The sequence below is a fragment of the Belonocnema kinseyi genome, chromosome 1 (genome assembly GCF_010883055.1).
Source record: "Belonocnema kinseyi isolate 2016_QV_RU_SX_M_011 chromosome 1, B_treatae_v1, whole genome shotgun sequence".
NCBI classification, from domain to species: domain Eukaryota; kingdom Metazoa; phylum Arthropoda; class Insecta; order Hymenoptera; family Cynipidae; genus Belonocnema; species Belonocnema kinseyi.
Window position 1 is genome coordinate 96,190,452 of NC_046657.1, and position 17,680 is coordinate 96,208,131.

Below are 17,680 nucleotides of genomic sequence, written 5' to 3' on the forward strand. Positions count from 1 at the left end.
TAACCTATCCTAACAAAACCTGACCTAACCTAACCGATTACGCTGGCAACCCTGTTCTTGCGTACTTTCATATTTTGACATTAATAGCAGTAAATGTCTGGAAATTCGTAACCGCTTGTTGCTAGCATTACACTTAAGTTAAGCTGTGTTGCGTTAAACAAAATTTCGTTAGGTTCTGTTAAGTTAGATTCATTTGTAGGTTAAGATCGAGTTAACCTATTAAATATAGCACACGTTTAAGACTGAGAACCGTACGCTTACATAGCTACACGTTTGGTTGAATTTCATTCGGCTAGGTTAGGTTAGGTCAGGTTTTTTTAGGTTCGGATAGGTTTGTCCTCTTTGCAGGTTAAGCCCAAGCTGATTCAAACGGTACCGCAAACACAACGGGACAACACAATCAGTTTAATTGTGTTTCGTGAGGTTAGGTTAGGCTAGGTTAGATTTATTTCTAGGTTAGGCTCGAGTTGACCCATTCGATGTAGCACACATTTGCTACTGGGAAAATATGCTTCCAGAACTTTGCGTGTAGTTCAATAAATTTCGGTTAATTCAGGTAATGTGAGGTCAGGTTCAGTTGAGTAAAGTTATGTTAAATAAGTTGATATCAGGCAAGGGTTGATCCTTCACAGTTGTCGACATGTTTTTGAAGTGACAATTTGAATCACTGGCATTATTTTGAAATTTATTTGCCTCAGTGCATGATTTTTCGTCATTTTTTGAGGCTATGGCTCAACCATGACATGATGGGTGATTTTTGATACCGAATTTGAATTCAGCGCCCCAAAATCCATAGGAATACGTGTGTCTTGTTACCAGATCCGCACACTTTTTTTTGTGTGGCTGTGTAATCAAAGTCCTGTAGCAGGACCAACTTAGCATTGTGAACTTATAATCACAGTACTGCTTTTCTGCTAGGTCCACTGCCGATGGATTAAACGCTTTCGCAATACGAACCGCAAGCAAAACATACTTTAATTTATTTAGCTCTTGAGGATCACTGTCTATATTGACCCCAGATTTTTCATAGTTAGATTTACAGTTTTCCAATTATACCAACAAGCTGGAAAGGTTGCCTGGGCTAACAACTTTAATCTGTCAAAAAGCCTGTTTTTCTCATGTGTAGGAGCTGACTCTTCCAAAAGTTCTTCCCGGGTAACGAGGGATGTCGACTCTGTCATCTATAAAAAAATGAAGGCATCCAAAGAGGCGTTTTTCACTAATGATTGGGGACGCTTGAGCGTGGATGTCCGCAAGCCCCTCTCAAAAGTAATTTCATGCATTTTATGGGCATTATTATAAGCACGCTCGAGATTAAATATCTACGATCATTTTAAGGCCGTTGGACCCTCCACTATACATAAAGGCCCAATGGAGGCTCCATGAGCCATTGGACTCCTCCGAGCCGATGTGGAGTTCGCCTGCAGCCACCGCTGAGTCGTTATCCGCTTGGCTTCGGCTCTTGAGCCACTATAGGTTCAGCCGTTTACAGGCTCGGCTGCGCTCGAAAAACGCGGTAAATAATCTACGATAGGTCAAGCCGACGGCACAAAGCTGAAATAAAGTGTGAAATCTCTTCTTTGAAATGAAACGGCAAAAATATAATAAAATATTTACTATTTGTCGAATTATCATAAAAAAATGTTGAATCGTGCTAAAAGCGAAAATTAGCCGGTCGAGCGGCTGTCGAGCCTCTATTTTTTATTAACGTATGGGCAATAGGAAACGATAGACAGTGGTTGTCACTCAACCGACCTATTTTATCTTGCGCACGCTTCCACATTTTTTAGGATAGTTAGAGAACCAGTAAATTTTGATTATTTTCTTGGTACTATTGTAAATAGGAGATTTCACACTTCAGTTTAGCGAAGTTTTAATTTGATATTAACCCTTTACTGGTACGGTGGGGGTCAGGTCCGACCCGAGCGTTAGTTGATCCATCCCCCTCGCCCCCCTCCATTTCAAAGGGGTTTCTAGTAGCCTGCTACCCTACCAGTCAATACAGTAGAAGGTGTCGAGATTTAAATTTGATAAGAAAGTTTGTCTGATTTACTATTGTCAGTACAGTTAATTCTGTTATAGTGGTTATTTTTTATTTGATAAGGATTTCCTTTTGTGGGAAAAAGTTCTTTTGTGCAAAATAATGTTGTGCTAATTAATTCTTAGTAGAAATGAGTGAATATTTTGCGTTGTCTTTAACTTCAGAATGACTGGTATTTTTTTCCTACGATTTCTCATTTTTTTAATTTGGAACTTATTCACATGCTTGCATTGTTTTTGGAGATATTGTTTCGTATTGAGTTCCTAGAGTTTTTCGAATAGTTACAATTTGGTGATACTGCAGAAATACTAATAAAGATTATGATTCATTAAAATGCTTATTGTGCAATTTTTGTTGTCTAAAACCCCATTAATAGTAGGTCGGGTCGGATGCGACCCCACCGTATCTTGTATGTCTTTTCAAACCACCGCACCAGTAGAGGGTTAAGATTATTATGTGTAAAACTTTTTTCCTTTCCGCCTATGAAGTATTTAAAAATTGTGCTGCATTTCACTTTTTATGCTTTAAAAATATAACATTTTTTGTGGAAATTTTTATCAGCGAAAAGTGCTCAAATGTAACTGAAAGACCTTTTGCCATTTCTAAGGTGAGGTGCAACGTCTTCTATAACACATTGTATAAAATTGAATCTTTGAGAAGATTGTTATAGCCTACCGAAATAATAGCAACAAATCAGTAACAATACAAATTAAGAAAATAATAATTTTCTCAGGCACACTTTAATAATGCGCAAAACATAATATTTAGTTAGCTGAATGTTCATAATAAAATTTTATTTTCGTAACATAAAAACTAAATAAGCTCCGTTTCTTTCAATACGTTTATTTCAGTTTCAATTTCAGTTGCCAAAACTTCCCTTTGTAATTTTCAAACTTATTTTTGACTCATCTCTGAATCATTTGAAAATTCCAAAGTCGCATTCTACTTTTTTGGTGACAAATTGAATAAAATACGACGTTCTAAAAAAAGGGATTCCTATGGACAATCTGCTTTGTTAAACCCTGGCTACGCCACTAATTGCTTCTGTTACCTTGTAATGGACCATTAATATTTATCTAGAAACTCTTGATAACTTTTGATCTCTCTAGCACCAGCTCCACATTGATGGTATGAAAAATTAGGAACAAAAAATGTTCAAACCAATCAACAAAATAATTGGACATTGGTGAGTTTATTTACAGGCTTGTCGTATGTAGACGGAAACTGTATCTTCCTCTCACTCTATCATATAACGATGCCATGGATTTATCTCCGCAAAAAGCAAAGAAAGAAGCGTACAGCAGAACTTTAAACATCGCAAGTCTCAGCAATGAGGAAAAAAATAGACGTATAAATGATTACAGACACAAAAAGAGGATACTCAAACGATTAATGAAGGAAAGAAAAGATAAAATTAGAGCAGAAGAAGAGAAGAAAATACAAAACGACTTTGAAGGAAACCAAAAACTGCTTTATACAAAAATGAAGGGAAACAAAAGTACAGAATTTGTCAACATGAGAAATAGTAGGGGGGAAATGGTATATGATGCAGACGGAATACTAGAGGCTTTCAGAGACTATTTTAGGAGACAATTCGGAGATGAAGCTATAGGACACCACAACTGCGATGTAGAACACGATGCGTTAGAAAACTCAATTGAGAAAGTCTGTGTCACTGAGGTTAGGGATATAATTAAGAGCTTGAAAAACGGTAAGGCTGCCTGGGTAGACTGTATTAAAGCTGAAATGCTTAAACACGGTGGCGAGTACATACCACATAGACTGTTCGAATTGATAAATTAATGTTTCGAGATGGGAGACGTCCCAAACGATTAGAAAAAGCGATTATCGTACCAATATACAAAAGAAAGGGAGATCAAAGCGACTGCAATAATTACAGAGGGATTAGCTTATTAAGTACCGTAAGTAAAATTTACTCAAAAATACTTATTCGTAGGGTAATGGAAATAACAGAAGGAAAGATTTGGGAAGTCTAAAGTGGGTTTATGCCAGGAAGGTCATATACGGATCAAATATTTAGCTTAAGGCAAATCACAGAAAAAAGTTTTCTGTGCATTTGTTGACCTAGAAAAAGCTTTTGACAATGTAGATAGAAGTAAACTTTGGAAAGTCCTGAAAGAATATGGAGTCAATAGATGACTGTTTCGATATTATTCAAGGAGTTAGACAAGGATGCGTTATGCCTTCATGGTTATTTATATTATTCATGGACAAGTGTTTAAGAATGGCTCTTTTCGACGAAGAAGGTGTGGATCTCGAAACAGTACAGGTACTCAGGTTAGCGTTCGCAGATGATAAGGTTGTTATGTGGAAGAGTCTATCAAAGACTTGCAAAGAATGTTGAATAAACTAAATGCGAGCATGAAGAGCATGGGACTCAAACTTAACGCAAATGAAACAAAAATTATGGTGTTCGAAGAAGAGAATGAGAAAACACTATGCAATATTGTATTAAATGATGAGAGAATTGAACAAGTTGATAAGTTCGTATTCCTCGGTAGCTTATCTACTAGGGACGGGAAGATAGATGAGGAGTTAGATAGACGCATAAACGAAGGTAAAAAGGTTATTGGTAGAGCAGTGCCCCTTATCAGAAGTAAAAATATATCAAATAAAGCTGAAATGTCAATACATAATTCTATATTTGTACCGACTTTACTATGCGGTAGCGAGACATGCACCTATCAGGGAAAAGATGAGAGTAAAGTTAATGCACTTGACATGAGATTCTTGCGCATGATATGCGGGGAAACTCTGATGGACAGAGTTAGATTAGGTTGGAATGTGTGAATGAGACCCTAGTTAGACGAGACATGAGAAGCCACAAAAACACGAGAGCCTGCATGAAAAAATGCAACGACATAAAAGAAGCTAGAGAAGTATGCCAGGACAGAAGTGTGACGGCAAATAGTTTATAAAAAGAGTGTCAGTAGAGTGAATGACGTCTGAGGCAAAAGACCTTGGATACTAATGGACCTAAGTGGGGAACCTCACATGACGACTTTGTTTGGATCTTCACTTAGGGTGATTGCTAGAGAGATTCATCAGCAGGATACATTTTCCGGTTGCATACGACAGGCGTGTAAATACACCTTAAAGAATTAATCACCTGAAGTACGGAAATGCTTGCATTCGTTAATGTAAAATATTTAATCTCTGCACTTCAGGTGATTTAATCTTTAAGTGATTATTTGTTTTGATCTTTTTTTCCTGTTTTAAATTAATTTATTCAATTAACTTTGGCTAAATAACCGTTGTTGTTTGTTTGGTTTTTGTTAAACGATTATTTGGAAGAAGTACACAACACTAATTTATAGAATCTTTCGGCTCATTCAAAAATTCTCAAAATTGTTCAAGAATTCTACAATAACCTTGAAGCCCTTAGAATCTGCTGAACCGATTTCGATGAACAATAAAAAAAACCTTTAAAATGTATTAAATTTTTTTAAATTTTAATCAGAAACTTACTTGAACATCGGGCCGGAAGAACTCGTGTTTAGCAAGCCAGGAAATATGTTGCTTCCATGAGTAGACAACGATACCAGGACCACCCAAATCAGCAAGGTATCCATAACTGTCGGTACAGGATTCATCTTCAACCGCGATATTGGCAAATAATGAATCCGCAGTCATCTGGTTTTCAGGGATTGTATAATTTCTGAGAACCCGATCATTGGAAAGATCGTAAATAAGCAAAGTCGGTGGCCTTTGCGACTCTGGAGTGTCTGCTATGTTGCTGAGACCGGTATCCAAGACCCATAATCGATTGCATCGATCTGCCCGGATGCGGAAAGTTGAGACAATGTCCGGAACTTTTCCGGGTTTGTATTGATGAGCCTCCCACGAGGGATATGGAATCAGAGGAGGAGACTGTCGAGTGTCTAATTAAAACACAATTCGATTATTACATTGAAAAGTACTATTTTTTCTAATACTTGACAATCCTTTTTAACACTTCATAAGACTACACAAGACTTTGTAAGACTGAATATGGTATTCTACATCTTCAAGTGACTTAAAAACACTTCATAAGTCTCTATAGCAATGATTGATAAGACATCCTAATACTTTTTAAACTTTCGGACTGTATAAGATTTCTTATGCTTTTATATGGCTTTATAAGACTTTAGCCTTATATGTATTTAGAAATTCACAAGAGTTAGTAAGTCTTCGTATGTCTCCACAAAAGTTATGTCAAGTCTTTATTAAACTGTAGAAGGTTATAAGACACTTATTAGACCTTATGATACTTGGAAGGACCTTAAAATATACCATAAAACTGCACAAGATTTCATAAGACTTATTAGCATTCCTTAGTCTGCCCACGACTTTGCTAAAAACTTCATTTGACTTCACAAGATCCGAACAAAAATCCATGAGGCACCATAATGCTTGGAAAGGCTTTAAAATACGTCTATAATAAATATAATAGCAAGACTTTATTTGGCTGCATAAGACTTTCTGAGAGTCTATGAACTTGGATAAACTTAATTATATTTATTTAAAAAGTTTAGAGTTTATTTTAACAGGTAATAAAAGTCTTCAAGGGAGTCGAAGAAGTTTGTAAAACTTTGACTACATGTAACAGGGACTTCAAAAAACGTCACGGGACTCTAATTGGAGTTCAATGGGTTTTATTAGATTTGAAGTACATCTATATTTTAAAAGACTACAATAAACCTTAAGGCACTTAATTTGACTTCGCGATACTTTTAGGGATAGTGTAAAAAATAACTTAATCTTGTTATGTATATGGGGGGGGGGAGATAATATTGTCAAAGCCATTTCTTACGTAAGATATTCACTAAAAAAACCAAAGTTAAACAGATTTTATCGTAAACAACTATTTTTGCCACAATATCTAGTACATTGAATGTAAAAAACTGTAAGCTACGTTGTTGATAATTGAAACAGTTTTACTTGTGATTTACCTAACAGTATTAGTAGTATCTAGCAATATTAGAATTAATCTTGAATATAATAATCATAAAAAGAAATAATAATAAATGAATAAACAAATAAGGGTTAATCCATGAATTATATGAGGTGCCCCCCCCCCCCTCAAGTAAGATATCGTGATGTCACCCGGCTCACCCCTCAACTACACCAGAAAAAAAGAACTTACTAAGATTTCATAAACTTACGGAACAAAAATACATATAAAATAAAAACTCTGTTTATACCTACATAAACTTGAAACCTGAATGAAATTAATATTACAGAACAAAATGGGTTAATAAAAATAAGTACTCAGTTTTGCAAACGTACAATTTTATAATCTCTTCAGAGCAGAAAATGTTTTTTTCTTGGTTGAAATTTCAACAATTTTATGGAAATGTTCTTTTTTTTGGTTTAAAAATTCATCTATTTTCGTATAAATTTAATCTCTTTTTAAAGTACAACTGTCCAGTTAAAAATTAATATATTTCGGTTAGAAATTACCCGTTTTTTTGAGAATTCAACTATTATGTAGAAAGTTTGTTTTTCTACTCAAAAATTTAAGAATACTTTGGTAGAATCTTCAACAATGTTGTATACAATTGAAGTATTTGAACTAAAGTTTTTAGTAAAAGATTCATCCGTTTAGTTGAAAATTAATTTCTCTGGTTGATGATAATCGAACCATTTTGTTGAAAATGCGCTTTTTTTAATGAAAATTTATCTTTTATAGTTGAAAATTCAACTGTTAATGTATTTTGTTAAAAATTCGTGTTTATGGTCGAAAATTCTTCCTGTTGGTTGAAAATTTAATTACTTGTTTGAAAATTCAACTATTTGGCTAAACATTTCTTTATTTTGTTGAAAATTGGCCCTTCTTTGTAGAGAATTCAACTCTGGTTTAAAATTGAACTACTTTGTTGAAAATTTCTTTTTTGGGTAAAAAATTACATTTTTTCTGAAAATGTATTTGATTGAAAATTAAATTTTGTTGAAACTTCATATCTTCTAGTTGAAATTTGAACGGTTTTGTACAGAAAAATCGTATTTGTTGTCTTGAAAATTGAAAAATTTAGTAAAAAATTCAACTGAGAGGTAGCAGCACAGAACTATAAAACCAACATTTATCCAAGAATGGGTTTCTTGCATAAAAAAGTTTTAAAAAAAATCAAATACACGCTGTGGTAAAAGGGTAAGTTTAAGTTCTCATTCATTTCGTGGTGGTTAAAGCAGAGGCTTTGGACCCACTCCGTCGCGTCGGATTGCGGGTTCGATTCCCGTCTCGCACTCTGAAAGAGCCTTGGCGGCCCATGCGGTGAACACTAGCCTAGCAAGGGAAGTTGATGGTTCGGAACCCACCTTTAACTGTAAGTCCCCCTCCCACCACAAAGTAAGTGTTTCTGTGTGGGTGTGTGTGTGGGTGTGTATGAGGGTGTGTCAAGGAATAGAGAAGCAGGTGCAAGAAAAATGTAAACCCTTAGGGAACACATTAGAAGCTTCCATTCAGACAAAAAAATTATCTTTCTAATAAAACCTTAGCTTAGGATTTGAGCGTGGTAATACCTTTAATTATTTACTTTAGTATCGATATTTCTTGAAATTATTATTGTTTATTAAAAAGAAATTCTCTTCTTTATAGGCTTTTCAGCAATGAATATGCTATAATAATGCGATACCGTCTCACTAAACTGTAATTTTCTCGGAACAGAACAATTTTTTGGTATCGAATAGTCATTATTCTTACACAGCGTCCCCATATCTCGGGAGCAAGTTTTTATTTTTGTAAAAAGTAGAATATTTTTTTTATTTTCTGCCGAAAGCTGACTTTCAAATCATGTGAAATTTTAACCTCAAAACTCGGAATTAGCTGCCTTTGTAAGATAAAACTTTTGTCTTATCTTTAAATGACATTTTAGATTTTAAATAATGTTTTTAAAATCTTCTGAAAATTTGATATATTTTTTTGTTTATCTAGTATTATACTACCACCCTTCATAAGTTTAGAAGAAACTTGGTTGAAAATTTATGTAATTTGTTCAAAATTGGTACTTTTAGAAGAAAATTAATCTTCTTGGTTGAAAATTCAATTACTTGTTTAGAAATATATTTACACTGCAACCTGCAATTAGAAACCTCGGACTAAAGATATTCCTAGAATTAATGACATCTACTTTTAATAATGCGAAAAGTGCGGGACAGAAAGAGAGGCGGTGCTCAGTCAAGTATAACAACCAGCATGATGTTGCGCCATGCGTCTAAATCCAACAGAAATGTTTCACGCGGCCTGCCTGTTTGCGGATGAAGACCACTGCAGGCCATGCCCGAAACCGTTCTTCGGTCCCGGTTTCAGTGTATTTTGTTGAATATTCTTCTTTTTTTGTAGAAAATGAATCTTCTTTGTCTTAAAATTCTACTACTTGGTTGAAAGTTGATCTATTTTGTTAATTCATAAGAAACAGTCAGTTTTTTTCGACCCTCTCCCCTTCCGGAAATCGGCATACGTTATTTCTGGATGAGCCCTAAATAGATTCACGAAAAAAATTAAGACAGAAAAATTTATATAAGATGGGGGGGGGGAGGGTAAAACTTCTAGACACTAACAAAGTGGGGTACGTGGTTTAAAATCTCAGAAACTACGTTACGTAATTTTTACACCATTAATGCAACTTCAAAGAGATTGAGATAAGTGACTTCAATAACTTCAAGCGGCTCTTGGGATTTCTAATGACTTAAAGTGCGCTCTTGTGAACTCAAAATACTTTTAATACTTTGAATAACTTTCGAGAACTTTGATCCAATTTCATAATTCAACATGGGTGTTTAAATACAAAAACTGATTCTTCCAATTATCTGACGCGAAATTTAAACTCTCGAATAGCCGTGATCTCCATTCTATGTGTTTTGTAGCTGATTTAGTTCGTAAGAGGTACCGAAATCACTAGGTAACTGACCGTTAAGCATTATGTAGTTGAGACTTGCAGCCACTCCGGGTTTCCATCTCGGGACCGTTATAAACAGTCTATTTCCAGCGACCTCAAGTCCCAAGGGCAGGTTATCTTCCTGCCTGTAAAATGGAAACTGTTCTTTCGTCTCGTTATTGGGCCAGTCATAATCCATCTGCTTCCATTGGTATGCGACTCTCAGTTTATCTAATGCCAGAGATCCTCCAATTAGAAAAACCACTGCTAGAGACGACAGTGTCGTCCTCCCTAATCCATTCTTCATCCTTTAGATCTTTATTTACTACCTTCTGGTAATACTCCGTCTTGGAATCCGAATCTTAAATAAAAAAATTTTATTTAGATTTTTAAAAAACTTTGTCGCATATAGACCTGGGTTCGATTCCCAAAGAAGCCAAAGAAGACCTTTTTCACAGAAATATTATTATTTGCTAACATATTAATAATATACCACCAGTATACTGAAAACACTTAAAATATAAAGATTGATCTTTAAGAACCTTAAAATCAAAGAGATCGTTCATATGAGACATGGCTGGAAAGCTTACATCTTACTAGTTTTAAAAAACGACGTCAGAATGCACTTGCAGGAAACTGTGAAAAGAGAATTTCGATTTCTCCCTAGCTTATGTGTAAGAGAGCTTGAACGGCATGGGCAATCAAAAGACCTCGGTTCGTTTCCCAGCGGAGCTAAAGAGTATACTTTTTCACGGAAATATTCGTTGGTTAAAATAATTATAATACAGGAGCCGAAAACGTTTAATACCTAAAATTTAAAAAGGTTCTTTATTTGAAATATTTATTAATTTCAACCATATTTAATTCAATAATTTTGATTTAAAAAATTTTTGTACATTTAAGAAGACTTTCTTTAAAGTCAGGTTGCTCAGATTTCAGCAATATTGAATAAGCTTAAGATAAAAAAAGGTGCCGACAGGTAGATTACGGACTAGGAAAAAAGATGCACGTGCGAAACTAACAGTTATGGTCAGAAGGAAATAAAGCCAGACATCGAGATTTTACGATCTGCGTAATAGATCTTTACGAGATCGTCAAAGGAGTCAGAGCCTTTCCTTGGTGAAGTAACGGTGCTTTTATACATTGTTTCAGTTAATTATTCATTTAGTTTTTAGCATTCACTTTTAGACTATGTGTCTGATATCATCAAAGCAGTATTATAAAATCTGCTAAAAACTTCAGAATTTTAAATTCTTTACCACATTCGATTTCAAACATGGGAGTACTTCTTTTTTTAAGTTTCATGGGTTTCTCACAGTAATAGAGTTTCTTGTTATAAAAGAAAACATTACACATGGTATGGTATAGTATGGTAAATATGGACGCGGATATTCTTACCACTAAAATGTGACTACTCTTGCGACTATTTACAGGGATTGGACGAGTTAGAAATGGGGACCAATCTGTGTAAATAGTACTACGAATAGCCAGTTTTTCCCACACCATTAGTGGGGCGAATGGGCAGATATACGCTATTTGAAAATATCGGATGTCTCAGTTTGATACAAAAATAAAATAAACTCTTTGAATAATAGAAAGAGCGTGTTAAAAGATGCAAAAAGCGTGGCGTATTATATATAACAGATAGCCACTTAGTGTATTCGTCTTTTCGGCTCAAAAAAGTAACACTACTTCGGTAGTCTCTTCCAAAACAATTGAAGTATTTGGTCTAGAGTTGAACTACTTTCTTAAAAATTCAATTTTTTATTTCAAGATTCGTCATTTTATTTCAAACTTAATTTCTTTGGTTGAAAATATAGATATTTTGTAAAAGATCCGTTTTTTTATTGAAAATTTATTTATTTCACTGAAAAGTTAACTACTCCATTTTTGGTTGAAAATTTGTATTTTTGTTTGTCTGTTATTTGAAAATACAACTGTTTGTTTCGAAATATATGTATTTTTATACCCATGTTTCTGGGTAAAAAATTATTCCTTGTGGTAAAAAATTTAACTATTTGGTTCAAATTTATTTATTTGGTTGAAATCTGTCTTTTTTGGTAGAAAATTCAAGTCCTTGGTTGAACACTTATTTAAAAAATCCGTTTCTGGGTCAAAAATCAATATATTCTTCTGGAAATTTATCAATTTTATTCCATAGAAAATTCATCTTTTTGTTTTGAAAATGCAACAATTTGGTCATTTATAAATTTGGGTCAGAACCTAATAAATACGACACCTTCCAGGCTAATAGTTTGAAATTTATTTGAAAATCAAAATTGAATCGATCAAAATTAGGAATATGCTATTCATAATCCTGTACTTGACCTATTTCTTGACAGTTTTTATTCTTTTTTTTTTAAACACTCAGCATTAAGTTCGTAAAAACTTGGTTAGTCTACATTTTTTAATTGCTTTTTGTGCGAAATAATATGTAAACAAATAAAGTTACGAAGTTAGCATTCTCGACAATATGATTTTTTATCTCTAAAATAAATGCCAAAATAAACTCACTATTGGTCAGTATTATTGAGCCCGCCAGTGCTACCACTCAGAATATAAATAATTCTATTTATTTTTGACTTGATAAATATAATCAATCATTACCAACGGCTTATCACCATACGTAAACAATTGATATTCTTCTAAACAATTTTATCAACAATAATTAATTTTTTCTGGACAAAACTTCTCTTTCCCATTGGACCAAATTGAAACTGTCCAATAACTGATCATCAATGATAAAATATTGTTAGAAGTTAATAAATTCAATTAATTTTAACAAACGTATTAAACAAATGTTCCAAATGTATGATTTTTCGCAGAAAAAAGTAGATATTCATATTTTAACCAATTTGTTTAGAAAAATTAAATTATTTTATTTCACAATAACCAATGCTCTAATTGAACGTTTTTTCACGAACAACAGTTTTTTTCTCCATTAAATCTTGTTGAAAACAAAATCAAATTGATATTTATTCAAATTATTAGGCTAATAATGGAAACGTCAAAAGTAACATTAATGAACATTTTCAAATTCTTTCATCACGGGAAATTATTAACAGAAAAATCAACAATTAATTAACACAAAAAATTAAGGTCTGTTTAAACTTTTTCATTTATAAACCACATTATTTTCATTTTCAAGACATAATTCAACCTACATATATTTTAATATTTTCACAACTCATTTAGTAAAAAAAATGTTAGATATTATCAATCATTATTTAATTTCCATTAAATGGGTTGGTATTAATAAATTATTCGCTTCTTCTATCAGATCAATTAAAGGATGCGGGCTCTCGATTTCATAATAAATTCCACCTCCTAGTAGGGTCAATATCCTTAGCATAATCACATATTTTAATTTTTGTAATGTGAGGCAATAAATGTTGAGTCATGATAGTCGAGTGATCGATTCGAGTTTTTCGGAACGGGTAAAATGCATTGACATTAGATCCGGCTGTAATCATATCAATTGACTTGTAATACGACTAAAATACTAAATCGATCACTCACAACATTAAAACAATATTCCATTAGCAAAATTTAAGATTTCTTTTCAAAGCTTGGTAACGAAATTCAATATAATTCAATTAAGAACGAAATTCAAGGAATTCTAAAATAAAACTTATTAAGTCATCTTAACTGACGAGAATGATTATTTAGCTGGTCCGGCCACCCACAAAAATGTAATTTGTTGGGCCTAAAATTGAGTGCAGACCTTGTGTAAATTTGTGTAACAAAAATTAGAATTTGTGCAGCACCGAAAGTATCAAATGTTTGAAAAAAATACTAGTTGAGCCAATAATCTAAATTACACTTGATATGGACTAGATTTTTTCGTCTTAATTTATTTAAATTTGTGCAACAAATTTAACCTTCAAAATCCATTCTGTACGCAGAAAATACACTGACCGAACTAGCAAAATATTGCGCCAAACCGGTCATTATCTAAAAGTAAACTTGATATATCACCCTGGGACTGGTTATGCTCTTGTGTAAAATAAGAGGTCCCCTGAAAAAATAGTCGTATTCTATAGATTTCCACGTGCTGATTTCGAAAACGATATTGATTTGCCCGAAAAAACTTGCATTTTGTTATCACATAAAAAAGGTATGATGCCATTTGACCAAGCTTAATTGTCGTCAAAATTTTCTTCATCAATATCATTAATCTATAATAAATATAACCTCTTTATGTAGTAACAATAAGAAAAATTTCTTTATGCTTGAACGTGCAAAAACATTATCTAATGTAAGAAGTAGCGATAAGAACACAAAATGTTATTATTCTGGTCGCATATAAGAAACTTATTAATTGCATGAGTAAGATAATTTTTTATAATAATTCGAAAGTTAATGTATCATATTTCAGCTGGATGAAGTTAAATGTCAAAATAAAATAAAAACCCGAACAAAAAATATGCCCGCTACGCGGCTACATTCTCAACTACTTTTTTTTCAAACATCATAAATATTATAACTTAAATCGAAAACTGCCATTTAAACGTCTGAGAAATGTGTATCTAATTGGAAAACTTCATCAAGATAATTTGTAAATATTGTTAAAATCTACTAAAAATAACGCTTTAAACTTATGGATCACTTAAAAACAAAAATGGCAAATTTTGGAAAATGATCCAAATTTTTGAAGATTTGTTTTATTAAACATTTTCATGGCAATAGTTTCGAAATAGAGTGAACCCTAGAGATAGGGCCCCCTTATATAGTTCTTCCGACTCTATCTGACATCTATCAGGGTAATTCCCCCCACCACCTCCAGCCCCAAAATCGACCCAGTCTCAGAGTTTCCCTGTACATATATTTTATATCTAGTAGAAATTTGGATTTATATTTCTTAACCTATTAACAAATTTTTTTTCTTTTTGTGAAAATTTTCAAAATGTTACAAGGCATATAATTTTTTTAATTTTGATCGAAATTAAAAATGTCATTAGGATAATTCGCAAAGTCTTTTTGTCGCGTACCAGAAAATTTGACAAAAATGTCTAGATCTCATGAATTTTTTTTTTTAATTTTGAAAAAGCACTACATTTTTTAATATTGGTCTAATCAAAACATGTAACTGAGATTGTTTCTAAATATATTTGATATCTTTTGAAGAATTTGAATGGAATTTCCATAAGAAACTTTGACAAACATTTCTAAATTTTAAAACAAAAATTTAATTCTGAAAATACTCTAAATTTTTTAATTTGATATGAAATATCTGCTTAACGAATTTAACCTTCATTTTGGGAACCTTAAAAAGTGTATCAAAGGCTGACTCGATTAGAAAACTCCTTCAAGTTAGCGTGGCTAAAACATTCAGGTAAACATACATACAGGCAGACATACAGACTGACAGACACCGACAAAATGTTATGATATTCGGTCTCTGTGAGTGCCGAAACGTAGAGATCCGTTAAAAACAAGAGATCGAAAATTTGCACGATTATATTACACTCTCATTAATGAGAATGTAAAAAGTAACTTTCGTCAATTTTTTCAAAAATTCATAACTCGAAAACTATTGTTCATGGGAAAAAATGGCACCATACCTTTTTTATGTGATTTATGTGGATTTAATTTAATTTTTCTGAAAACAATATAACAATTTGTTTTCATTTATTTAAAGCAATTTTTCATAACCAAAATTGTTTATAACAAAATTCAAGCTCTTTTTGGAAAAATGAATATCGTTTTCGAAATCACCACGTCGAAGTCTATAGAATATGACTGTTTATCAGGGAAAACCTCTTATTTTAAACACAATCAAAGCCAGTGCCAGGACCATCGAGTAATAGTAAGGAGACCAAATGACAATTCGCGAGCAAATTCAACATGACCCTCTAATTTTCGGACATAGTTCGGGGGGGTGCGTAGGCTGAATTGTAAACTTTCGTTTCGTTTTGAGTGGAATATCTGAGAGCTGACAGCTGCGAGTGGTTTGTTGTGAGATGGGATATTGTGTTTTTGTGCATTTGATGTAGAATTTATTTTCATAAAGCGAGAAAAAGAAAATGTAACGGGAAATACGAAAAAATATAATTTCAGATATTTAATCGCTGATATTCCACTCTACACGAGGCGAAACTTTACAATTCAGCGTACGTCTTTCTCAGAACTAATTCCGGAAAAATGGTGACCAAATTTCTGACACACTGTTTGGTCTCCTTACGATTAATCCATGGCCAGGACTAGTATGGGCTCAATCTTTTTGCCTCGATTTGTGAAAATTTTGGCAATCACCTTCCACCCTTACAAATCTTTCACACGCATTCAGTTGATCGACGTGAAGTTGGAGCATCTTCAACAGGCTTGTGTTTGTTCTTCGTATAGCTTTTTGTAGAAATGTATTCGTATAATACTTTAATTTGTGAACATTTTGTGCAAACAACTTCAGCCCTTAAATTCCTATAAGCAACCACCTACAGTCATCAATGTGGTTGGACCCTATGATTTTTTTATCAATTTAATGACATAGGAGACGGTGTAACTAAACATTTTTTCCACTCTATACTGAGTAAAGACGATGATTTTCAGCAGTAATCTAAGTTGTTAGAAGCAATTAAATTCTCCAATCTCTGTAAAAAAGGGATCAAACCTAAAAATACGCCTCCAGATATTTTTGTCTGAAAAAAAAAACATTAGTGATGTTGAAATTATACAAAATGAGAAAAAAATATCTCCAAAGCATCAGTCATAGTTTAACTAAGGGATTGTCCATATATTACGTAAGACGTTTTTCTGTTGTTTGAATAAAGACGTCAATAATATTTTTATCAAGTTGAAAAGGACACAGCGATATAAACAAAAGAAAAATGTCTTACGTAATATATGGACGACCCCTAATCGAAAAAAATACTAGAAAAAAACGCAGACAATCGGGAAAAAGTCGGAAAGTCCGTGGGGTGTGAGAAACCCCGTGTGACCGTTAAGTGTTTAGGTCAGTGTTACTATGTGAGGTTTGCTTCCTGGGGAATGTTGAACATCAGCTCATGGGTAATTAAGTTGATCAAAAAATTCCACTGGTCAACCAGTTCGATAACCGCAGAAATTATTTGCCCATGAAAAGTTGAATTTGGATGATTTCCGAGCTGGGAAAATATTTCCCTGGCCCATCAAGTGTTTTTTTTAATTAGGTCCAAAAAAATGGAATTTTTGTAGATGAACGGGCCAGCTAAATGATCATACAAAAATTGTTATAAAGAAGCGTTAACCATCTATTTCACCTACTGAGTGGTATTAACCCTTAAACGGCCAAAACGCCACTACCGGTACACTGCTTTTCAACGGCCAATAACTAAGACTATTCGACACTAGAAAAAATTGAGACACATATATTTTTATTGCTTAAGATCTCCTCTTTCCGACGGTGCCAATGAAATTCCTCAAAAAATTTATTTATTATCCCAAAATGCAGTTTAAACAAAAAAAAAACCTGATTTTTCGTGCCTATTTTTTTTGTGAACCATTTTCCAAAGCTTTTCGAGTCTGTAATTAACCTGGAATCTCACTAACCGGTGGAATAAATGTCTAAACTTTGAGAATACATGGTTCAAAGATCGATTTTTCGTTTTAGTATTTTCAAAATGGCGTCTTAATGACAAAATTGTTGTGAAAACATTCATAAATTTTTTTACAATAAACGATACGCTTTTCGGAAAAATCATCAAGAATAAAAAGTTCTTGTAATCAGCCAAGGAATACGCCTGAATTTTTTCGAAGCGTTTTGAGCAAAATTTTGGATTTTGCA

At 33.3% G+C, this 17,680-nt stretch overlaps 1 protein-coding gene across 1 annotated transcript in view; it reads right to left on the reverse strand.

Annotated features, from left to right (window-relative positions):
* Positions 1–17,680, reverse strand: part of LOC117178905 — a 128,026-nt gene that overhangs the window by 108,033 nt on the left and 2,313 nt on the right. The window contains exons 2-3 of the mRNA XM_033370448.1: positions 9,952–10,279; positions 5,531–5,943 (exon numbers count right to left, since the gene is read on the reverse strand). Coding sequence (XP_033226339.1) covers positions 5,531–5,943; positions 9,952–10,225 — 687 coding nt within the window. The 5' untranslated portion in view covers positions 10,226–10,279. The remainder of the gene's footprint in view (positions 1–5,530; positions 5,944–9,951; positions 10,280–17,680) is intronic.